This window comes from Leptosomus discolor, chromosome 2, assembly GCF_034619465.1.
Source record: "Leptosomus discolor isolate bLepDis1 chromosome 2, bLepDis1.hap2, whole genome shotgun sequence".
NCBI classification, from domain to species: domain Eukaryota; kingdom Metazoa; phylum Chordata; class Aves; order Leptosomiformes; family Leptosomidae; genus Leptosomus; species Leptosomus discolor.
The window spans coordinates 24,506,198-24,531,851 of NC_141392.1; the positions used below are offsets into that span (position 1 = coordinate 24,506,198).

Below are 25,654 nucleotides of genomic sequence, written 5' to 3' on the forward strand. Positions count from 1 at the left end.
TATTTAAAATCTGAGTCTTGATGAAAATGACCTTCATTGTAGGATGGTAAAACAACAAGTAAAATGGCTACCTTACAGTAGGCTTAAAAACAGATAAAACACAAATGTGGAATTCGCTGCCTTATTACAATCCAAATCACAAGGTTTTGGGGAGAGGTCAAGATTCAGAAATACAAGTATTTAATTTTAAAAGATAAATTCTCAAATACCTTCTGCAACTTACTGGAGAGCCTATCGACACAGTTGTGCGCTCAGGTCCACCTCCTAAACTTGCCTGCTCACTGAGTGAGACTAGTGGTCTACTCTGGCTCAGTAAAATGAGAAATTAAGAGGAAACCCACCACCACCCCACTATCTAATGCACAATAATGTTTCCTCAACTTTAGTTGTACCACACAGATATTCTACCACAGGAAGTGACATGGTGTTGGAGGCAGCTAATAGGAACATTTTTCTGTTATACTGCTTTCTGAAAGCCCTCTAGACGGGAGGACCAGTCACTCTGAAGCACTGGTGAGAAGTCTCCAGTTCTAGGTCGCTCTGGTTTTGTATGCAGCCCAAAGGGCTGCATCTCCAGATCTCTCTCATCGTTGGCAATGTCCTCAAAAACATTTGATACAGCAACTGCCTTTTGGTCAAACAGAAGATGTGTTTCTGGTCACTTAACCTAGCAGCCTCAGAAAAGGGCGCAGCAGGGAGCCGGCCAAGCGACAAACGTACTGATCAGCAGACTAACTGCTCTCCATTGTCCAGGTTGCAGAAGAGGTGCTCAGATTAAACACTGCAAATTTCAGATATCACAGAGGAAAAATACTCCTCTAGAGCAATGGAATATGCAGAAAAGATCAAGAGGCACAGATGATTAAACTCAATCTAGGATGCCCTTGCAGTGCTGGTAGTTACAAATAATGACCTTTCTGTTTCCATTGGCGATTTTAAGAAGTAATTGAGTTATCAACAACAGAGCCTTTTAAAAGTACAAACTATATCCAAAAATTATCCACAATCTTTCTGGTTCGAACTGGAATGCTGCAACCAAGCCTATACTAAAATCCTGGAACAAGCTGGGAAGGAAAGCAAGTACATTCAGCCGAAAATATTGAGTTGGTACTTGCACATTCACAACCACTCTGAATGGTAACGTGATGAAAATCCAAGTCAACAGATTTGTCCCAGGCTAACAGACAGTCAATAATTATGTTTAGAACTCTAAGAAAATTATCTTTACCTTCGTCTTTGCTCATTGCCCTCTGCCCCTGGCTGCTGACAGAGTCTCCATCTCTTTGATGCTTTTGACTAAGTCTTACATAAAGGGCCTTCTGCATTGCTGGAAGAAAATCCGGTACGTTAATGGCTGGTTTATGGCCCATATGGCTACTCATGCAGTCTGACTCGCTTCCACCTTGATGCGACTCTTGAGCCATGAGGTGAGCCTGGTGATCTGTAAATTCTCCATGCCACGTTCCATCTGCAGTACAAAAAAAAAACAGTTAGCAGCTAACCTACACAAGCTTTTACAGCAGAGGAGATAAAACATAAAACACAATCAAGCGAAACTGATGTGACTTATATTACATGACTGGAAAGCATCAGCTGAAAAAGCCTACACACTGAAGACATTCCAGGAGGTTTGGCTCTCTATCCAAAATTCTTTCAGCTGCTCAGCTTTGGAGCCATGATGTTTTCATACCACACAACTTCAAAGTGCCACATCAATGAACAATAATTTTTAAATATTCTTACCACCAGAGTTATTAGCTGGCTGGAAGTTATGTACGGCTTGATGAGAATAGTAATTGTCATAGAAATCAGCTGGGTTCTGAATAGGCTCGTAATTCATACTGGGCTGCCGTTCACCAGGCATCTGCTGGTACTGTGGCCCCGGAGGACAATGATTCTCTCTTGGCATATTCACCATATGTCCTTGAACTCCTGGGGCATTGTAAGATCCACCAAGACCCGGTGGTGTGAGAGGTGGACCACCTTGCTGTCCTTGCATAGGCATACCAGTCTGGTTCTGTGGCCCGAGATAGCCCGGTGGAACACCCTGCATAGGAGGACTCTGCGGCATTCCTGGGCCTTGAGGCCCCCCACATGGATGATGTCCCGGAGAACCTGGGTGCATTGGTGGCCCGTTATGCCCTTGTGACATGCCGGGTCCCGGCCCTGGACTTGAACCTGGATTATACATATGCTGAGAATGTGGGTCATTTCCCTGAAACGGTGGTCTTGGTGGTGATGCACTGTTATAGAAGGTTGGTGGCCTGTAGGCAAAAGAAAATTAGTAAATCAATTTTTGCACCTACAAAGATCAACAGCCTATTAGCTACCTCCTCCCGCCTCCTCACTCTTACAGATGTCTGTCCATAGTTATTTAAGTTGGATAAAAATCTGAAAGAAGGAAAATAATTTTCAAAGAGAATAACTATATACATGACACATGATAAAGCTTGGCTGAAAGCAGAACATTTTTCCAGTATTAGCACATTAGGAACTAGACATTTGCCGCAACTAAGAGTTTTAAACATCCCAAGGCCGACACCCTCCACCAGGAGTGTCCATTGGCTTCGGTCAAGAAAAAGCTAACTATAATAAGGTTGTAGAAGAGAAGGAACTTTGCTCAACCTGCAAACAGAGATAGGCAAAGCAGGCACAGAGTCAAAACAAGAGCAAATGGAGTGACTTTCTGGAAGGTCAAGGCTCAGCAAGTTCTCTTCTATGGAAAGCAGTAAGTAAATAATTATGATAGCCAATATTTGACAGATCATTAACTTAGCAATATACTCAGAAGTATACACTTCTGACAGAAACAAAGACAATTGTTTAAATATTTATGCAGCCACATTTTAAGGAAAATTCTCCACAAAATTCTAAAACCTACTTTTTTCCAATTTTGTGTGCTAAATCCACAGTAGGCTTCACAACTATTTCAAAGAGAGATGGGATTTTCTTATATTCTCCTGAAGGATCTTGGTAATTTTCTATGTCAGACTCAGAGAACGGATACTGCTCTGGCGGGGTTGGCAGAAGCCCAACACCTGGTGGTGGCTTAGGGAGAGGAACTATGCCACGCTTTCTGAGTTCCTCCAGTTCTTTCTCATCTTCATTTTGTGGTTCCTCCTCGTTATTCAAAACCTAGACCAAAGCAATGTGGCAAATACTTAATTAATTTTGCAGTGTGTGCAATTCAATTTAGTCTTGCACTTTCCATTTAAATATAATTACCTGCTACAATACTACTATATATTGACATCAAACTTGGACAAACTATAAAGCTATTATTACTTGTTTTGCAGAACACTGATTCACAGCTAGGAAGAAAATGATTTCTGTAGTCAGGAACGGACAACTCCACACAAGTCCATTTCCTTCAAAGAGTAATTTTAAGTGACAAAAGCTGAAGGACTTATTCTAAGATTCACAATGTTTCTAGTGTTAAATTCACGTCACTTTTCTGTTAAGGCCTGTTGTACAGTAACTGGAGAGAGACACAAATATCCTACTTAAAACAAAGGTCAGGATTTCATGAATCAGTCAGAGGAGGCACCTCATTCCTTTCTCCACCCTGAGTGCAGAAGTCAGGTGGTATCTAACTTCTAGGCAGCTAAAGGCAGACAACGTAAAAGCCACACTTCATGTGACAGAGTACAAGAAGATTTCCACAGAGAGGGATGCAGAAGAAAGTGGGGGCAGAAACATGAATTGTGAAAATAAACGAGTCTGATATGGCTAAAAATAACTGAGTAACTGATGGCAAGGGGAATTCCTGGTATGGAACCTGGTCACAGAACTACTGTGCTGAAGAGCAACAGGGAAGTGTTTAGCATCACAATCCCCAAGAATACCACTGAATTTCTAGCAACCTCCCCCTATTCTTTCTAGCAACAAACCTTGTGTTTACAGGCTACAAATTGCTCACCTTATCCAACAGCTCTTTTGTTTCTGCAGTCAGGGGAGCATGAGAAAATTTGCACTTGTCTCCTTGATAGCATTTTGCTCCTGTATGGTAGAACTTGCAAGGGAATTCATGTAAGCAATGTATTAAGGATTCCTAACAAAGGCTGATTTCTAGTTGGCACTCTTGGGCAAGTTTATGAAATTCAGCTGTCAACTATCCTTCAGTTCTTCACCTGTACTTAATCTTTCCAAAGCAGTATCTTGAGAATTTTGAAAGCTAATAACCAACTTACCTTCTAGCTCCATTTAACATTCTACTAATAATCACATTACTGCGGCCTTAACCTTATTTTTTACTTGATTCTAAAATTGTGATTAAAAAGATTAAGGTCTCAATCCCATAATAAAACACAAGTCCTTTACAACAAACAAAGAACAGATCAGGGTTTTAAAAGTATGTGGACAAATGCATCTAACTTCCAGGGGCTTTATCTTTGAAAACATTAAAAATCCTTAAAACAGAAAACAAACCAGTAATTTTATACATATTTTCTCCTTCTAAGAAAAATAATCTTCTTGTACTAAATCTACATAGGCTTTGATATAGCCTCTTAAGAAAAGAAATAGCTACTCTTAAAAAATCACTAATATCCATTAAGAGTAAATATAAACTTTCAGTTTAATTCAAGATTTGGGTGGGTTTTTTTAAAGGATATTGTGCAAATAAATGCAGTTCTCTCCTTTGGTGCAGTAACCCTGTATGTAAAACTTGCAGATTTCCTTCTTCTTTTCAATCTCTGCATCATGATCAAATTTACACTGCTCTCCCTATAAATAAGAAAACAAGAAAAAATATTATCAATTTGAAATGCTCAGTAATTCCATTTCACATTTAAAGAAAAACATCTTCCTTAGCTGAATTTAAATTTTTTATCTTTAGTAACACAGAACTGCATTATAAACATGTCCCTAAAAAAACAAGTGAATAGGTGAGCCTAGACATAGAGAAACAATTCCTGAATTGGGATACAAAGAATAAGTGCAGTGGTCACAGAAGACAAGCCGGTCTTACAGTACCAGTTGTCTTCTCTGTCTCCACCTAGCAACTAGCATTAAAAAGGCATTTAAACAAATACTTTACTGAAACTATTTTCCATATTAACAATTATGCACTTGATCAGAAAACCTGATTCTGTTTTAAGGGTGTGGTGGGAGAAGCAAGGTATTAAGACTCTCCCATGTAGGAAAGAGACTCCAAATAACAGCAAGTTTATATCAACCAGATACATTAGGGTTACTTTGATGGAGAGGGGTTTTTTGCATATTTTTTGAATCTGTTGTAATGAAAAATACACCAAGTACTCTTTCAGCCACTTGTTTTAAAACTGAAGGTGGCAGCAAATACTCATCTCGCTGAGTATGGCATACTAAAGTATATAAAGGCAGCAACAAACTTGTTTTCAATTTCCCCTGGTTTGGGGAAAAAAGTATATGAATTTTCACCTTGACTTTGACCCTTTGGAAAAAAAAAAAGCAGAAGATGTTCTAAATACACAGAGGAACCAAATAGAAATGATGCACTCACTTATTGGAGAAGCATGCAGTTTTTCTTAAGCGTGTTTAATAACAGTCTGAACTACTCTAACATCAGAGGATTCAACTCCGCAGCAGCATAAGCTTCAAAATGAAGCAATAGCAACTTTTTTATGTAACAAGAGACTGTCTTGCTAGGGCTTTTGCTTGACAGCTGACTGCTCTGAACAGCATTCTCTTCTTTCAACTGTCTTCCACTTGTTGGCTGACAGAAGATGATTCTTTGGTAGGGGAACAATTACTACAACTCCACTTTTTACTTTAGAGAGAGAAATAATTTAGCATAATTAAGCAATTATTTCAATGTTTCAAAATTAGCAGTAGCACATAAAAGAGAAATAATCTAATACATTCAGAAATCACGGCCTATTTCCAGATTCCACACTTGAAAGATTTGATGTATATTTACACAATACATTGTCAGTGTAAGATTATGATACTATCACAGATGTTTTTACTGTAAATACTAATAAGCAAAGAATAATTTTAAACAAATTTGTTATAATTCAAAATGTATAACAGAAGGGGATGTTTTCCCACAAGTTCCTCTGTTGGCACTTATCTATAAATACTCAAAACATCAGAAATCAAAACACTGAGTTTCAAAATACAAGTTTTCTTTGCAACAGCTGAAGTAAAAAAGAACAGAGCATCTTCTCCCCTTCCTCACACCACAGCAGCAGATCGACAGACACAGCGCATAATTACCTTAATACACCTCCCTTCAAGGAAGTATTTACAAATTTGTTTGCCTTTGTGTTCCACTGTATGCTGATTTATGAACTCTTGACTCATATTAACCCATTTCTTCACTGGTTTGCCATCCTGTAAGAAAAAGGAACATCCTACTGACGCTTACTTATTAAGTGCAGTTGCAAAAATATTAGAGCATACCTGGTGCCAGTTACCCCAAAATGTGATTGACTATACCATGATTTAATATCATTCTACCCACAGCTCAAAGTTAAATACACAGACTTTTTCTTAGCTGCTTTAATAAGTCTTTTTTATAAATGCAACCAAATCAGAAACTTCACACAATGCAACAGACACAAATAACTTCACTGAATGGACAGAGTATCTCACACTTCACTTGACAATGCTGGAAAGCAGGGCTGACACCCGGGCACCCCCTCAGTCAGTGCCAACACCCCCTGATTAAGGGAACCTCTGCAGAGAGTCAGGAATGGAGCAATCATCAGGCTTCCAGACCACCATCTTAGCCACAAGGCTATACTTTGCCGATCCTTCCTCTCTACATGCTTCTCATGCGATTGTTATCTGCAGATTATCCATCTTCTTTCTTTCTTTCTCCCATTAGAAGAAAAATAACCTATTTGTTTATACCATGAGGCAAAGCAGAGCAGAAGCACAGTTCAATCATGTCCCAACACGTAAGAATTGTTATGTACTTGGTGAGGCAAATAATTGTTCCTTCTTACGACTTGATTCCCATGTGCCATCTGCACTTGAGATAAACTAAAGAAACCATGATAAACTCATCTAACCAGAGTCTGGGAGAGGTGTCGAGAGGGCCTGGCAGAGCTAGCAAAGTCATGGAAGTGGATGGCCTTTAATGAACTGCTGTCTGTGACACTGCAACAGAGGGAGCAGAAAATGTCATCTTTGCAGTGCTAGGGGGTTGCATAGCGATCTGATGATAGAGGAAAACAGGCTTTTCCGATTTCCAGTATTCACAAAAATGAGTAGGGATCTGACTGCTGAGTGGGAACTTCTGAAACAGAATGAATGTGGTTCTCCGCAGTCATCACACTGCATCATGGCCACACAAGCATCAGCACACCAAGCGTCTGGTCTCATTTTGCTTGGTCGATTAAGCAATGTCACAAAATATTAACACTAAGAATGATTTGTGGATTTTGTTGACATTGAGAAGCAGAAATCTTCGAGCTAGAAATGCCACTCTTGGATCTGTCAAGATCCAATTTCTACTCTGAACACAAAAAATCCACAGAAATCTCAGCTGCTTCAGACAAAGCAGCTTTGAATCTAAAAACTGATCCTCTTCAACATTATCACAAATATCACATAAACACGATGCTCCACGTCTCTCTGGGAGCACTGCAAACTACTTGAGACAACAGCCCATGGAAGGCTGAAACACTCCCGCTGTGTCCCCAACAATCCAGGGAAGTCGCTGTGTGGCTCGGGAGTCTCAGCCATTACCCCTCCACACCACGCAGCTCAGCATCTGCGTCGCAGAATTAATTATTTCCCTGCAGCCAGGAGCCCAGCTTTTTGTTTTCTGCTTCCCAGCCCTGCTGGGACCTGCCTGCAGCTGCCTCCTCGTCTCCACCCTTCAACCCAGCTCGGGAGACGGCGCTGGAAGACAGGGCATACTCTACAGCAACAGGAAGGAGAAGTCCTATAAAAGAGGCATCATCCTAACAGATCAAACGCTGTCCTTTTCCCTACCACATGCAGGGCAGGGAAAGGAAAATCTGATCAGGACCACCCAGGAGCCCCATAGAGTTAGGCCAGCTGGAGAACTCGGGGAAAAATTAACGTGGCTGAATCATACATCACTGCATTAGCGAGAAGCCAGCCATGTGCATTCTTGAGTGCAGGAGGAAGAAGAACAACCACAGACATCTTAGTTGCAGTATATAGATTTAAATATGATTTAGCTTAAACAATGTTTTTCAGCCATGGATGGATTTGATCTACAAATCATCAGTTTCATCTTGTTTTCAATTAGATGAAGATTGGAGTAACATTTACGAATACCATGGCAGTACTGAACACTGTGCTTTCTCTAATTCCCGTGCAAACAATTACTGAATGAAAAACAAGGTCATATATATTTCCATTTCCACAGCTGCAGCTATGGAAAGATAAGGAGAATCCTTCACGATTCAGACAAAAATTGGCAAAAGCTGTAAAAGTGTCCAACTCCTTTGCTGAAAAATCTGAGGTGAACTGGTAGTAGTAAAACAACTTCTTTTAGAAACAGTTAACACAGAAGTTCATGCATCATTCAAAACCAAAGCTCATAAACCACTTTCTGGCAGTTTTTTGTATTTCCAAGAAAAACAAGAAAATTATCTATTAGCTTAAGTTATCAATTATACTTTGTACATCAAGTGTCGGAAAATTCTAGTAAAAAGTTTAAAGGTATGTATTTTTAAATACTCTTCTGTTAAAGCAAAGCAACCAGCCATTCAAAACAACTATGTCAGGAATTCAACTTTAATTCCACGTACCTCATGAAAGCCATCAGATCCTTTATTGCCCCCTCTTCCCCTTCCACGATCTTTACGCTTCAATTTCTTCTGCATTCCACGCCCTCGACCAACATTGTAATTATTACCTCTTTGAGAAATACCTGAAAAACAGCAATGACCTCTTTAAATGACCTCAGAAAGTAAAGAAAAATGTTTATCTAGTGAAATCAAACACAGACAAATCTAACAAACTAAATATCTACCTTTTTGCAGTCTGAATTCCCAAACACTATCTTGAATCACGAGCTGGCAATTACAACTACACCAGCCAATTGTAATTCTGTGCAACTGCCTGCTCTTTGAAAAGCTCTTCAAACCAACAGCAGACTGACAAACAGAACATAAAATTAATCATGTTCAAAGCAGCATCTCACAATTAGAAGTGCAGACATGTTACTTCTAACCAGCCCAAATACTTGAAATATTTTGTGCCATTTGGTCACTTTCTGAACACAGAACTAACCAGTACAACTGGCACCCAGGTGTGTGTACATGTTTCAGTGTCACAACATGCAAGAAACCCGAGATCATAACCTAAGAAATGTGACAGAACAGCTTTAAATATAAAAATGTTTAATGGTAACTGTTTGGAAGCCTCAAGACAGCAATTATCCAGCCAGCAGCATGCCAGGAGTCATGATCTCAATTAAAACCACCGAGACAGAGTATCTGCTTTCTCATCAATTTAAAACCAAAGAAAACCAGTTATAAAGTTCTGCGGACATCACACCTGCTTCAGGTGGCAGCTACCCCACAACAGCGAGGCTGATTCCAGTGAAAACACCTGGCAAACAGGGATTTTGAAGCCATACTGCCAAGCAGCACATGAAAGGCCATTTTTGTCTCCGCTAAAAAGATTCTGTCAATCTTTTGCCACTTTGTTTTATTGTGAACCAAACCAGAATGCGATACCTCTTCACTGCAGCAGATGAAAGACAGCTTACTACCTTTGTATAACACATAGTTATCTTCCCGAGAACTACTAAGGTATTCATACTGTCATATAAAACCCTGATGACATTTTGCCTGGGAGAAAAACTTTTAGTCATGATTAAACAGAGAAAATTTTGCAAACTGGATCAACATTTTCTGAAATGAGAACTTGATCTCATAGAAAAAGGGATGAGAACAAGTTAAGCATTTCCAGATGGTAGATAAGGTCATCTCCATCAATGGCATACAGCATCTCCATGGCCTAACCTTCCACACCCCACAGCAATAAGCAGCAGTGCAAGACGACTGGGGAGTCCCAAGTCCCTTCGTAATAACTTTAACGTGAGCTGGCTCCATGAACTGCACTACGATGGTAAGGAAACGATCAGACACCAAATGAAAGGTGCAAACAAGAATGCTTGTCAGTTGGCTTACATAAGTAAGGCGTGAAGTAAGGGCAGCAGGACTCTTTCAGGAATACATTGCTTAACAGGAATACTTTTCCACTAGCCCTATGATTTCTTACTTAAAGTTACACACCAAAGATCTTGGCTTTTTAATAGGGTTTTATTTGTTTATTTACTACATATGTTACCCAACGCTTGATCTTTTTCTTCAATATATGCATCAGTGAGACTGTATGATATTATTCCTTGCTGGTGAACGCCGTTATCACTGCAAGCTCATAGGAAAGCAGCCACTGGCAGCTTTCTTCATTCAGCTCTCAAGATAAACATCCTGAAATAACATGTGATACAACTGCTGCCACCATCCATTACTACAGTTAATGATTCAAATTCTCTTACCTTTCTGGATCCCTTTCATCCCCTGTTTTTTCACTGGTTCTTTCGGGAATGGAGGTCCTAAATCAGTACTGGAGGTCTCTTTAGCTTGCCTGTATTGTTTAAGCTGATCAGCAAAATCTTCATCCTTTTCTTCCTCATTATAATTACCAAAGTTTTCATCACTGTAATGACTATAGTCGTCATACTCCTTACTTTTGATATTTTTTTTATGTTGCATTTTCTGTGAACTCATGTAATTTCCTGATACGTGTCCATGCTGTATGAAAGGGATTGCATTGTTCAGAAGCAACTCAATTATTTCAAAAAACATCCCTCTGAACTGTTCTAACAAAACCAATTGTTTTCACCCTGTTTTATGGTCATGCTGTCTACTAGATTTGCACAAACAAGCATTAATAATAAACACTGAAAATCAGTTATTTAGTAAAAATTAGTACTTTTGATTCTGAATGCATGAAAATAGGAAAAAGGACAAAAAAGAACAGCATCTATACTCCATAAAACTTATCAGTGGGGTTGACAATGCACTTTAACATATGCAGTTCTAAGTGCTACTTAGATGAACTACAATTAAAATAATTCTTTCCATTCATGAGCTCCATATCCTGACAATCTTGGACACAGATGAAACAACCTGTCCTGTCTCTGTCAGTAAGACGAAATACTGCTTATCACCACTCCTAAGCCAGCACTGTCCCTTCTCCCATTTCTGCAGACAGGATCTTCAGTTTGTTAATAAGTTCGGGTGGCTTAGAGGTTTCTGGAATGGTTTAAGGCTAAAAAAAAAAAAAGTCTCCTCTCCTCTGAAGTACCAGAGTCTCACCAAGCTGCTGTGTCACAGCTTTAGAGGATGGTATTCTGTTTCACCCAGGGGTCTCAGGAGGGCTATCAAGCTGCACAGACTGAGAAAAGCCAGGACAAATTGAACTATCCGAAAGCAGAATCAACTCTAGACATTTAAAGGTGGCTTTTCAAGAGCTGTTTTCTCTTAGTACAGTCTAAATCCAGTGCAGGCAATAATGAAGGTATCTTAATTGTTGCCTGGTGGAGGAAAAAATAGTTATCAGGCTTGTTTACACCACTCATGTGGCAAACAATGCTTTACATTTGGAAATCCACCCAAGGAGATGAGAAGTAGATGTGCTTCCTGAAATCTGTGAGAATGGGCACTGTGATCACGACGGCCTTCAAAAACTGCATCATTTACATTTTCATTTTTTAAATTACACCTAAATAAAGACATGAGAAATCAGTTAAAAAAAAATACTACCTGACTGAACGAAGAATCATAATCTCTGTATGAAGAGCTGCTACTCTTTTTATGTGGTCTTTCTGTACGCTCAATATCAGAATCATGGCTGTAGTCTGAACTGTCATCACTGGAAGGGGAGTTATGCTGAAAAAAAAGAAGAAAATAGGTCTCTTGGACGTTGTTATGTAATTCTCTGTGTAACTGGTCTGCTGTATGTGAACTTAACAGAAGCATTAGCCTAATAAATGAAAATATTTTCTTAACTCTCACAAACCTCTGCTTCTGGGGGAAGCTAAAGCAAGCACACTCTTTGATGACCCACTCTTTTTATCAGAGAAAGAGATCTGATCCGGTGAGGCTTCCGAATGTAAACATTGACGGCTATGTGGTTTCTCTGGGTTGTATCAGCTTCCTACAGGTCTCTCTGAGCCCTGCTTCTTTGTGACATAGCAGGGATGCTGCTGGAAGGCTAAAAATCTGGGGGATGGCTAGAAACTTGCCTATGACCATAGAAATCATTAGCATCGTCTCATTTTCTGCCAAAAGAAAACTTAGCGTTACTGCATCACAACTGTTTTATTCAGATGTATTGTTTTGCAGAAAATTTAGACAAAACCATATGATAATACTGTATTTCTGCCATTTTTTAGAGAATTACCATCAGGTTTAGTTTTCCAGCTTAAAATTCTGTGGAACTTTCGCATTTATTTATTAAAATACAAATTAGAAACATTATCTTAACGAACTTTACTGAAGAAGTCACTTAACTAGCCTGAAATCTTTTCTTCTCTAAATATGATAATTAGCACAAAAAGCAAAATTGTAAATTCACATTTTGCCTGTTATCCTAAAAAACTCTTACTCTCTATGGTTCAGCTACCATTATTGTTGTCAGTGGCCAGTCCCTAACTTACACCACTGCTTAGGATTTAAACAATATAAGTAGTGGTTTAACACTTCAGGCTTTCATGTCAGAACCACCATTGACAGTGGCAGAGAGTAAAATGCTCATAAATGTCAATATTTTGTAAACAGCTATTAAAAGAAACACTAAAATAAATAAGCATCCAATGAAAAAGTATATCACAAATAACACAGTTACACCTACAGTCTGATTTTGTATTTCTTTTAAATATAAACAGATGAAAAACAAGTTTATGAAAATGCATTTGGGCAAAGCTAACAAGTTTCCAAACTATCATTTCAAACGTGCTGTGGCTAGATTATTTAGTGATTTATTGTCTCTTACCCCACATAACCTGTCACTGATATGTGTGACTACACACTTCCCTGTGTCAAAAGTCTATTTCAACAAGTTCTTCAATATTGAAATGCATTGGTAAGATGGGAATCTCAAAAATTGCACTCAGAGTCCAAAGACTGCCTAAATAGCAATAAAGCTATTTTAGCTTTCTTCTCTAATTCCCTGGATCCTTGTCTTAACCTGGAAACCTGGAATGAAAACAAGCACCTCCAATACTTTGGTTTGCACTTCCTAACCTTATGCTTATCCCGTCTTCTCCTTTTTGATTTTTTCTTTTCTTTTTCTTTTTTGCGTTTCTTCCGTGATTTTCTATGTCCTTTTTCATTTTTCTGTTTATCATCACCTTTTGTACCATGTTCTTTCACATCTTCATATGCTGCATCATCTATTTCACCATCTTCTAGCTCTCCGTCTTCTCTGTAGGAGGAAAAATTCAGTACAATAAAATAACATGTTATTATCCGTCTCATCTGCACAGGAAAAATGAACGCACACACAGAATTTTTCCACTAGTTACATGTGCATATACATTTTAATACATATAACACCCCAAGAACTACTAGGATTCTAGAATTTTCTTTCATAGTTAAAGAAAAATGGAATGCAACCCATTAAACGGCCTTGAATTTTACTGCAAAATTTAAAAGTTTAAAAACTATGTGGTTTTTTTACTTCTCAGAACAAAGGTCTTCTCTTCTTACACAGTTTTCTCCAACCTAAATAAAATAACCTGCTTCAACACATAGCATTCTGTTGCCCTTAAACACTTTTCAAACTGAAGAGGTAGTTCAACTGTTTCTAGAAATACTTCTACGACAATGCTATTGCATGTCTTTATGGTGCTGTACTCGCAGAACAGATGTGATCAAAATTAAAGGCAATTGAAACTCTTTGAAAACCATATAGCTGAAGAGTAGCAATAATGAAAACAAGCGGCTGGGCACTGCAGGAAAACCTGCACAGTAATGCAAACACATTTCCTTCAACAGCCCAGCTCCTGGAACTACATATGGGTCTGTAGCATCTAGGGTGTAACAGCCAAAGTCACGAGCAATTCAAGACAGGAGAATTAATTCAGCAGTTAAGTATGTTCTTCAAAAGAAATTAGCAGTAGTAGTTGACAAGAAAGGAGTAGTTAACATTTGCATTTCATTTGCTAGAATCCAAAAGCTGACAGAAACCAGGCATCTGATGATGCTGTTTTTCTAAGCTACCCAGGGTGGATTTTTTTCTTTTTAAAATTTGTAACATTGACATTTGTAGGGGGTTCTTTCATACATCAATAAATACTGTAAATGGAACAATATGCATGTGAACATAACTTCTGCATATGAATCCCACTGTCTCAGAAGTCTTCAAATTGGAGTAACACTAAAGGGTGCTTAAAAAAAATACACAAAATTTAACACTTTAAAGTGCTTGTAGACTAAATAACAGAAAAGCTTGTGCTTGTCTCCATCAGCAGGGAAAAAAGTTTCTGTGATTAAATAAGACTTTATTTAAAGTTTTGTCTATGGACCCAAACAATAACAATCCTGAAAATACATTGCCATGAAAGAAACATTTTGATAAACCACCAGCTAATCTATTTCTCATCCCTAGTTCAGACATACTGCTGAAGCAATCTCAACTCCCCTTCTACTATTTGGTATTTGCTGGGTTTTGGTTGTGGAAAAACTTACTGGTTTTAAACATTTATAATGGGCTCTATAAAATTATTTCTACATGACTGCCACTGCTTCAGGGATTCAGCCTTTGCAGGCATCATGGAACCTTATAGAAACTCAGTCCTGAATTTTTACATGGAGATTGCCTGAAAATGCCATCAGCCCTATGGTGTCTGAAACCCTCACTCTACGAATGCACTAAATGCTACAGATGGTGGGGGCAGCAAGGGGAGAAGCCTATAGATACTAGAAAACTGTATTTTAAAAAAAAAAAAAACCAAAAACAAACCCTAAACCAAGACTGAACTAATAGAAGGTACTAGGACAGAAGCAGTAATTAGGCTATATTAAATTGCTTTACAATTTGCCCACCTTGGTCCTGTACTCACAATGTACTGGCTAACCTGATGCTCAACTCTGTCTTCTTCAAGGGAACTGTGAATGGTAGGAAGGGGGAAGAACTCCCCAGGAAGTGAAAGACCTGAGTCTCCACCGTAAAAAAAAAAAAAACAAACAGTGGTTAAGAAGTTAGAAGCAACCCAAAGTTCTGGCTTTTTGTGGGAAGAGTACCCGGATATGCCAGGGAGAAGAAAAGGGGAGAAGACACGACTGCTGTATTGTCACCTCGTATGTCCTGCAGCTTCTTAGAACTAAATGCTCTTATCAACCACAGTGCAAAAAAGAAAACCCAAAAAAAACCCAAAACAAACCACAAAATCAACCAACCAACCAACAAAAAAAAAAAAAAAAGCCCAAAATACCATGAAGATATGATTACAGATCACTAACCAGACAAAAAAAATGGAACACCCCCCCTGCCCCCCCCTTTCAGATTATTGACTCACATGAAGGCTTTGGAGAAAAACTAAGGAAACCCATCAATTTCAGGGTACCACCTTTACTTCTCAACTGTTGGTGGGACCCTACGGCATATCTACAGCAACTGCGATGCCTTCTGATCATCTTGTGGCAACCCACTGCAACCACGTAAAGCCAAGTTGCATACATCTGAGCCTCGCAAATATGATGCTTTGCTATATTACATGATCAAGAAGGGGACTTAAAGAACAATTTCTAAGCGATGGCAAAGGCAGCTAGCCTGCCTAGAGACTGAAAAAAAGTACTCGGGAATATGGGAGAAAATAATCTTCTAGATAAGTACTGGAGACAGTTTTGTTTTGCTAAGTAGCATGAAGTGATAGGACTGGAAAGAAGGAAAGTTTATAAGAAGCATTCAAATGTAAAAATATTAAAAAGTGGGCATAAAAAGGCAGATTTAATCTGAATAAAGGATTCTGCTACAGAAGGTGTCATTTAAAGACCATCATTCCCAGTGATGGGCAGTAAAAGAAAGTTCTTGGCAGGCAGTGAGTGACCTTTCAGGAGCTACTGCCACAGGCAGTTGTTGAAGCAGACAGCAGCAGCCACAAAATGGGACAGGACAAATTCATGGACAACAAGCTCATTAAAAGGATGGTCTTCCCTCCAACACACTGAATACAACTGTGGGTGCTGGCAAAACAAAAAGGAACTCAGAAGGTAAGAAAAACTGCTGAACTGCTATTTCTTAAAAGTTTAGCTACACTGCAAATGCAGTCCTCACTGGTTTTGCATATTATGGCCTTAAACATTTCCTTGGACACATTTTGAAAAGGACATTATTTTTTAGCTTAAATATAAAACAATAGAAAACTATGAACAAGGAAATTAATAATAATAAACGTATTCTCACTACCAAGTGGGCACCAAATGTGAACTACAGAGGTGGCTTCAGAACCCATTTTTATGGGGTTTTTATGAGGTGCTCACAGAGATCTGCTCACACACAATCCTTACACTGCCTTGTGAAGGAGAATGCAACACCAAGATATTCCCATACTTAAGAAAAGATAAAGTATCTTCAGAATATGTATCCCAAGCATAAAATAAATACTTCTTCAAACACCATGCCACCAGTTATCTCCAGCGTCCCCAACAAATCCTGAAGTACATCATACAATATGCCAAGAAAGCATTTGTCACATCTTTCCAGGAGATACTTGATTAATAAAGTGTGCCTAATGAAATGCAACACAAATATTTCTGAAACAGCTGGAGCTATTAGATAAAAACAATCTTTCATATTTTGACAATGTGAGCTAAAACTCACTCTCTAAAAGATATCTACACAATTAAAATCTCCTCTTAAGTAAAATGCCTACTGAAAATGCTCTTTGGGAAAGAAGGTATTTATCAGTTACCAGTTCTTTTGGAAACTGCTGTCATATATTTACACTTCTGGGATGCATCCAGGACTCAAATAACTTTCTAGGTAAAACAATCATGCAGAATCTCAGTAATACTATCCTTTGGATTGTATTTCAAAGGTAAGATTACAAAACTCCTCTAATCCCCAAATGCCTACATTCTTTCCACATCATCTTAGAATTTTCCAAGCATTGAACTTCAAGAATGTTAAAAAAAAAAAAAAGGATGAGATAAATATGACTTGAAAAGATAATGATCAAGTATCATTTCTTGAAAATTATTTACTCTTCAAGAAAAGTTTAAAGGAAGTTATAGGGCAAAAATCACCTTCCATTTTTCTGGGTTTTTTTCCCCATTTAAAATCCAAACTGGAGCTGTACTCCAGAAAGCAAGTGCAAAACCTACCCCTTTTAGAAATTCACTTCCTAAATATATTCCACAGACTTGGCTATAGCAAGCAGCTTTGGGAAGGGCTTTCGGCGATATGAACCAAGACTACCTCCTTTTCCACTATGACTAATAAAAGTCAACAACAGATGTGGTCTGGACAAAACACAGCTAGCAGATGATTTTCTAGGAAACGGGTCTGAGTCTGAGGTTGATTTCCCTTTGGCAGGTATCTACAACAAATAGTAATGCTAATCTAACAAGAGAGAATCTGAACTTCTGTTTTGCAAAGCACAGCTAATTGCTTACAGAATATCTTAGTATGCTTCTGTTATTGCTGGAAATGTCTGACACAAAACCCAAAATTTTCTTGATCTAGAAAAGCAAGGCAGTATAATTTTGTTGTCTTTTTCAACTACCCTACCCCACAAAACAACACACGACAAAAACAACCTCCGCTGAAACAATGCCAATGAGCTGATGGGGAACGGTTTACAATGCCTACACGACGCACACCTCGGGAGCCGAAAAGACAGCCTCTGTGCTGAAGGAACAAACGCTGGCAATTTTTAACTTCTGCCATGTGTTATCTTCTTGGATTCTATACTTGCATTTGCAAAAGCTGAACTGAATCTGACACGTCTTCAGATTAACAGAAGTTAATCCCTGACCTATTAAAGTGCAAACCTGCAGTATAAAATTCTGTCATGGAAAACAGCAAAGAGGTTAACTCACCTCTACCCAGAGATCTCGGCTAGCATTACCAAGCCCTTTCCACCCCAGTGCATTTAGAGTCCTTTTGGAAGAGAAACAAAAGCATCTTCATTAAACACCCAGTTTAAGTTGCTTAGAGGTGTTTGGCTACCACTGTCTGACCTACTGGAACTCCTTCATAAAGAGCCCTGGATGACTTGGATGATTAAAACAAGTTGCCATATGAACTATTGCCTCATAACGCACAGCAAATGCAATCTTGCAATGCAGAACACAGGACACGTACAATTAAGTAACATCACCGAGACTCCACGAGCTAAACAAATCCTAACCAACAAAAGGGAGCACACCGGCCGTGATCCTTCCTATCAGCCCCTGTACAAGGGCCAGGCACGCACACAAAAAATTTGGTTCATCTCCAAATGCTGGAGAAAGAACTACAATCACTGATGGATCCTTCCCTCTTCTGCAATCTCCAGATACTTGGAGCTTCATAGGTATGTGAAAACAAAACCAGAAAGCACTTCTACTGTCCCAAGTGTATTTCTAGAGCATTTCCAAAATGGCTTAGAAAGGCACAGAAGCAAAATTATCTTTCGGGGAGAATCAGTGTGGTGAAACCACTGAAAGAGCAGTTATGTAAATATCTGGTTAGGGAAAATAGAAATCCACACATAAAGTAACTCGCCATTACTCTAGTGTTTACAGTTTAATTTCTAACATTCAAACTTGGCTTTAACTCACCTTTGTTGCCCTTAGTCTGAGTAATTTTTAAAAATAGCATTCTTTATGTTCAAAGAAGATTTACAACTCAAGCTCCGCAAGTCCAAGATACAAAAACAAGACGCATTTTCTCAGTACGCTGATGATGTAGTTCTGAAATATTTCAAGAAAACTGAAAAGGTTTTCCCTGTGGGACTGTTTTTCCAATCTTCCTAACAGAAGTACTTAGCATACTCACAGACAGAGCAGGTGCTACATGAGAACCATACTTCTGTGTGTTTTAAGAACTTACATGAATAAAATTGGACAACCAAACAAAATGTGAATCTCTATCATCAAACATTATTTTCTGTTAAGTCCAATTTCGGTAGGTTTGATTCACAGCTGAGGAAAGGTCTCACTTAAAAATAATTACATTTGTTTTACAATATGATGCTTTTAACTTTATTTATTAGAATAAGCCTTAAAGAGACTATTCATAGCCAAGACTTTCTGAAAGCATTACCAAGACTAGAAGCAGTACACAGTAGATAAAAATAGAGGGCTGCAAACACCTCCCATTTATTTCTTGTACGGACAGAGAAAGGACACAGTAGCAAGAGTGCAAACTTTATACATAGCAGATCTCTAACACCTTAAGTAATAAATTATTTTCTAAGAAGCTACTAATAATTGAATATTACTGTCCAAAAAGAAAATAAAATCTATTCCTTCCTAAAGTGAGTGGATTGTTAAACCTTAACCTCTTTTTTCTGCAATTAGTTCTAGACGAGATAGGTTATCAGAAAACATTGAGGATGCCCAAAACCTCATCTTCTCCTCTAGAAACAGCGCTTAATTTACAGGGGTTGACAATAGCATCATACACCTGCTCTGCCGACCCCTGAATATGTGTGATAAGGACATACAATGCAGGAGAGAGAGTTTAAACTGACAGGAAACTACCTGAGTGCTTTTGACACCAGTCAAGACTTATTTGGTGAAAAAGCCTTACTTTTACCCCTCCTGGATACTTTTCCTCCTTAGTCTCCTTTGGGCATGTTTTTCTTAGTACCCCAAACCAGATTCCTCCCTCAACACCTCTATTCTAGCTCCTCATACACTCCTGCTCCTTCATGGAACCCTCCTGCGCATATTTTCCACACCCAATGCATCTAGAAAAACACGGTGCTATGCAGCACTTGTGACTGCACAGCCGTACAGGGCTATCGCTTCCCATCATTGCATGCATACTTTCTGTCCTGTTTACTACCACACAACGAACCTGCAATACTCTCACAGGTAAGGTTTTGGTTTTCTAAGATTATGAAGAGCACAATAACACAGATGCAATTTGATGACATGAAAACTACATATCTAAAATAAGATCTTGGAGGGCTAAAATTCACGAAATTAAGTTGTCCTAGCATGCTGCTACACTGAAGAATTCATTAATTAGTAAGGGAAATAACTACAAAATTGAAGGTGTTTTTGCAATTAACACAACAAGCCAGTGTCCACCGAGAATCAGCACTGGATCCTTTGACAATGTTCTGCTGGTCACTCATGCCACTTTTCAGCTGCCTATTAGTTTTGACCACTCTGCAAACATTGTTATTTTAATCTACAGCCAAGCAGTGAAACTGCATCACAAAAAGTTACAGACCAGACTGCTTGGGTTCTTTAACCTCTGGTTTGCTTTCATCCCCAGGGCTGGCTGTAACAGATACTGCGTTCCCATAAAAAGGGGGAAGGAAGTGAGAATGACAGCAGGGAAGCATGCCAAAAAATAGCTTCCTGTAGTGCCACTGGAGGCCAACCAGCAACTTTTGGAAAGCCCACCTTCTCACCCTGCTGCCTGACCATCTCTGCACTCTGGGGTTTAACGCTGTAGAAGAAATTACAGAATTCTCACACAGACCACCTCCTCCTCCTCCCCAAGAGGATGAGGAGAAACAGATACATCAGCCAGCTGTGGTTTTGCGACTCCTGCAATGTCGGCTGGATGGCGAGTAAGCCTTGTTTGCCCACAGGGCATATTTGGGAGTGATTATCTCTTCACTTCCCAGTTTCCTAATGTCAAAGCAAGTTTTGAAATCATGCTGGAAAACAATAAATCACTACAAGGCTGCATTCAGTAATCACAAACAACTTCAACTCAACATGAACACATTCTTTGGCGATTAACTATTACTGAAAAAAAAATATCTAAAACCAGCCATAAGTAAACATTTTCAAATGAAACTACACACGTGTGGACAGAGGGCATTGAAGCACTAGGCAGAATAAAAGAGATGCATTTAAGTCATCAAATTTAACAAAGATGGATGGAAAACCTGTGGCAAGGGAGACTGGGAGAGCAGTCGGGCTGGACAATAGCAACTAGGATTAGAGGAGATCTTCAGCCCTCCTGCTCCACAAATGCTTCCCTGATTCGTAATGCTATGGTGCTTCACGGAGCTGAGGAGCCACGTGGATCGAGACAAAACACGGGCAAAGCTGCCTGCAATGTAACATTGACTAAGCAGTAACGGAGAAAATGTACAACTAAGGTACATAACACAGATTTCAATTTGCTGTTACGCATCTTGGTTACAACCCACCACTTGCATTTTTCCCTTTACTTGCCACCGGCTGTAATTCAGCAGAGCAGGTCTCCATTACCATGAATGAGAGAGACCTGTTAAAGCATCAGAGCGTAAATCACACTCACCAAGGACTGCAAAACCGGTACACGGAAAGTGAGCAGGCAATGCCTAAGACAGCTGGATGAGGAAACTGGGCAAATAAAATAAAAACGAAGGGCTGGCTGGGTGGAATCTCTCTTCACCGGGCTCATCTGGCTTTACACCAGGCACACATAGCTGGGTGAAGGACAGGCTTTGGGAGAGCAGCACCACAGCTAGAAGCGGGCAAACTCGCACAATCAAACATTTCAACTACACTTCATAGAACTCAAATCAGTTGACCCTGAATAAGAAAGTGAGTGTACCAACTTCATTTTAAAAATTAAAAATTGTATCAAATACACAATGAAAAAGTGTACAATAAGGATTAGCATAGTTCTTGGGAAAAGGAACCTGAAATGCAACAGCTTTGAAGTGGCATTTCCAAAACACTCCGTGCAAAAATCAGGTCAATTTTCTAAAGAAAGTTCACAGGCTGCTCAAGTGTCTGTTGGGGAGCTGTCTCTAATATAGAAATTCCTTTACGGTACCACGAGCACACAAAAAGGGGCCCAATACTTACACTTGCAATGCAACTCGTAAGACCATGCTGGCTACAGAAGCATAAGTAATGAAATGCAAGTAGCACATCTGATCTGTGTTAGCATCTCCATATTCAGACCTATCATTAGGTCACTGCTATTTTTACAGCAGATAATGGTACAAGAAATCTCCAAGTCTAGAGATTAAATGACAGTAAAGCAGAGATAGCCAACAGAAAGTATCAGTACCAACCTAATGTTTTAGATTTTAAAAACAAATGAACTCCAAGTTATTTTCTAAAGTTCCTGGCAACTGTAAATCTGGCACTGATTTCAAAAGCAGAACCCACTGTAGCAAACAAGTCCTTCTTATGCTCACTATTAGTTAGAAAATCAAAGTGCACAGAAGTCTGCAGGAGGACTGAATTCTTCTGTATGTGTGACAAGTGTTCAGTTCTTCTCTCAGGCACGTACATTCACCCACAGAGTGATGTCTAGGTGGGACAATGTCTACAAAATAGAGTTTGAGAGAAACACAAAGCACCCAGTCCTGCAGATGATGGTAACAGCAACCTATCACAAGCCATTAGACCTTGCGGACATCCAAAAGAGAGCAATAATTTGCACATTTACACACATTTGTGTATTTGTTTGCTGTAACTGAGTTTGCCTGCACCTCACCTCAGACTTCTTTCTTGCCCTATCAAACATTACCTACATAACAAGCAATCCTTAATAAAACCTAACCTTACAGGAAAAACTTTTAAAAGGTGCCCGTTACCTATGTGTATACAAAGTCTCAAATACTTCACCAAAGACAATGTCTCCACAATGAGTCAACTAAAAATATTTAAAGAATGAGAAATTTTCCTCACTTAATCAGGTGCCCCACCTATAAAAGACTTTGGATTAAAACAATCTTCCAATTTAGAACATTCAAAGTGTGGACATACAAGGGTTTTTTACTACTTTCTACTGCTCAAAACCACTAACCAACTTCTTTATAATTCTACAGATCAGTTCAGAATCTAACTAAATGTTAACAGAAACGCTGTTCATCTATGCTGCACAAATTGATCTAACCTGTTAAATTGTTTCAGCAGCTTCCTGTTATGGGCTGTACCTACAGTAAACTAGTCCTACTGAGCTACCAATGCAGTGCAAAAATTGATTGCAAGATAAAACTTACTGAAAATAGACATGTTGATTTTAAAATATCAAGCTAGTGTTACAGCTAGACTCCAATTCAAGGTAACTCAGAATACGAGTGCATCAGGTACCTGCATCTTTTCGATAGACCTTACAGCTGGCTTTTCAACTGACTACAACAGAGACTGGACAAAAACAATTCAGTACTAAAAAACATTGATAGGTAAAGCTGTGCTGCCCCTCCCTTCAGTGAGTCAACCATGTTTACTGTGGACGGGAAAGACCATTTCTCTTTAAGCCTTCCCAGTCCCCAGCTGGTAGGGAAATCTTTGTAAACTTCAGAAAGTTAAAATATTACATTTCCACAGGGTTACATTTGCACACCTAATATGATACAAATATTTAATTTTGGGGGCCTTTTTTTTAAACAACACTCTAGGTGTATTAAGAATACACTTTACACGTCTCAGATCAGAGGGGAGCAGAAGTTTTATAAGTCTTGTTTACAAAAAAGTATTATTTAACAGGTAAATATGTTTATTGTTACAGTCTTCTGCTCTTCTGAAATTAAAACACTATAAAGCAATGTTTACAAATTAACCTGTATTAAAAGTACATTAGACTGTTAGGTAGTACTTACTTATTCTATTTCATAATTGACCAGTGTAACAACAGGCATATTGGTGAGAACAGCTGGTTAAAGGAACTGTACTTGTCAGCATCACATGAGTAACTTCAAGTTAAAATAAACTATGCTTCCAGCGGAATAGTGTGTAACTTGGGCTTGCCCTCAAGGAGGACTTTAAAACACAAAGTATTTTCAATCCTTGAAACAGTAAAAAGTCACAGACTTACTAACTCCGGGAACTCTAAAACACTTTGCCTGCTAGTGCTGCGCAGTTTTAATACATAGTTATGCCCTATCTTCAGCAATCCCAGTGGATTAGTAGTTTGCTTTTTTACAGTGCACTCTTTTTGGAACACACAGCACGACCAACTTACACTGTTTCATAATTAGAAGCAGGAAGGTGAAAAAAGGAGTCAGCAGCTCTGGGGTCTGCCCTGAACCTGTCACTAAATCACAGTACCATTTTTGGACGAGTCAGTCAGCTCGTGCGGCCCTCCACTTCCCAATTTGTAACACAGAATTAGTGACTCTTCCTCCAGCGAGGGAACAGTTACGTTCGCTCACAAGCCTTTATTTTTCAGTGTTTTGCAGTCCTCTGAAGCAAGTACCAAGCACAGTGGTGGAGCTGTGTGGGGAGGACAGACTGAAGCCCAGCTGTTGAAAACCAGCATTTTTAACTCCTGCAGTTGTGTCACAAATGCTCTGAGTAGATGTAGACTGAAGGACTGGTAGCTGTCACCCTGGCATAGTATTTTTGGAACCAGTTAGGAAGGCCAGGGCTGCCTAGAGAAAGGATTTGAATTTCCAGCAGCTGCAGGAGAGAAAGGGAGGGAGGAACAGAGGTCCTTTCACCAGGAACAGGACTCTGGTTTTCTGCGCATGGGGACTGAGAGGTGGCAAAGATAACGTCAGTCAGACCTTAATCTGCATAAAAAAAGATCCAGTTAAATGTGTAAGGTGTAATCTGGCAAGAAAATGACGTTAAATATGGACCTAGTGAGAGATTCTTGTATAAACAAAAACAACATAAAAAAAAAAAACAACTCAAGCACCCTTTCCTACCTGACTAGCAGCGCCAGGGCAAGGAAGAAAAAGAACAATGGTGACATTCAACAGACACCCGCTGGAAAGTGCAATTTATGGAAAGAAATGGAAAACAGTCCCCCTTCCCAGCCAGAATAAATAAATGAAGATGTAAAACGCATGCATTCAAAAAATAAAACCCTACTAATAATGCACTTCTAATTCAGTGACACCCCCGCTCCCCTCCTTGCATTCCCCACCACCACCACCCCAGTCCTCAGCCCGGTCTTCCAGCCTGAAGGTGACCTGCCCCCACAAAAACATCGTTAACCCCCTAGGCACATTTAACACACATCATCATCATCATCATCATCATTATCAGCATCATCATCACCCCACTAGTATCACCATTATGAGAAGCGGAGAGAGAGAAGAATGTTACTCGACCTTTCGTCCCCTGCATGTTGCCTGTCAGAGTCGGGCATGTTTGGGTCAAGAACTGGGTTTGGGGGTTTGGAGAACAGGCTTTCAAAGGCCATTGTGCTGGCTGTGGTGTGGTGAGGAGGAGGGAGGTGGAGGAAGGCAGGACACTGCCGCTGCCCGTGGTGCGGAGGGAGGAGGAGGAGGTGGCGGCGGCGGCGGCGCGCACAGCCGCTCTCGGGGGCGGCTCGGTGAGGAGGAGGGTCGGGTCCCTCAGTGAGGAGAGATGATGAAGGTTTCACTCACGGTTACTTAGTGAGACACTAACGGGCACTCAGTGCAGGGCGAGGCTGCACAGGCTGAGCCCGGCCGCCCCGTGCGGGCAGGAGGAGGAGGAGGCAGCGGCGGCGGCGGCTCGGAGGAGCAGGCCCGGGGCACAGGAGAACGAGAGGACACACACACGGGGGAAGGGAGGTGCTGGTGGCCGGAGATGGCTGCCCTAATTCTTCCTTACAAACA

General features: G+C 39.7%; 1 protein-coding gene across 1 annotated transcript in view; it reads right to left on the reverse strand.

The window, feature by feature from the left end:
• The window catches only part of ZC3H6 (zinc finger CCCH-type containing 6), a 28,458-nt gene extending 3,160 nt beyond the window's left edge, over positions 1 to 25,298 (reverse strand). Inside the window, exons 1-11 of the mRNA XM_009949362.2 lie at positions 25,163 to 25,298; positions 13,227 to 13,407; positions 11,745 to 11,870; positions 10,475 to 10,730; positions 8,715 to 8,836; positions 6,199 to 6,315; positions 4,614 to 4,725; positions 3,920 to 4,029; positions 2,882 to 3,135; positions 1,744 to 2,264; positions 1,229 to 1,468 (exon numbers count right to left, since the gene is read on the reverse strand). Of these exons, the coding sequence (XP_009947664.2) occupies positions 1,229 to 1,468; positions 1,744 to 2,264; positions 2,882 to 3,135; positions 3,920 to 4,029; positions 4,614 to 4,725; positions 6,199 to 6,315; positions 8,715 to 8,836; positions 10,475 to 10,730; positions 11,745 to 11,870; positions 13,227 to 13,407; positions 25,163 to 25,254 (2,131 nt within the window). The 5' untranslated portion in view covers positions 25,255 to 25,298. The remainder of the gene's footprint in view (positions 1 to 1,228; positions 1,469 to 1,743; positions 2,265 to 2,881; positions 3,136 to 3,919; positions 4,030 to 4,613; positions 4,726 to 6,198; positions 6,316 to 8,714; positions 8,837 to 10,474; positions 10,731 to 11,744; positions 11,871 to 13,226; positions 13,408 to 25,162) is intronic.
• Between the last annotated feature and the right edge of the window lie 356 nt (positions 25,299 to 25,654).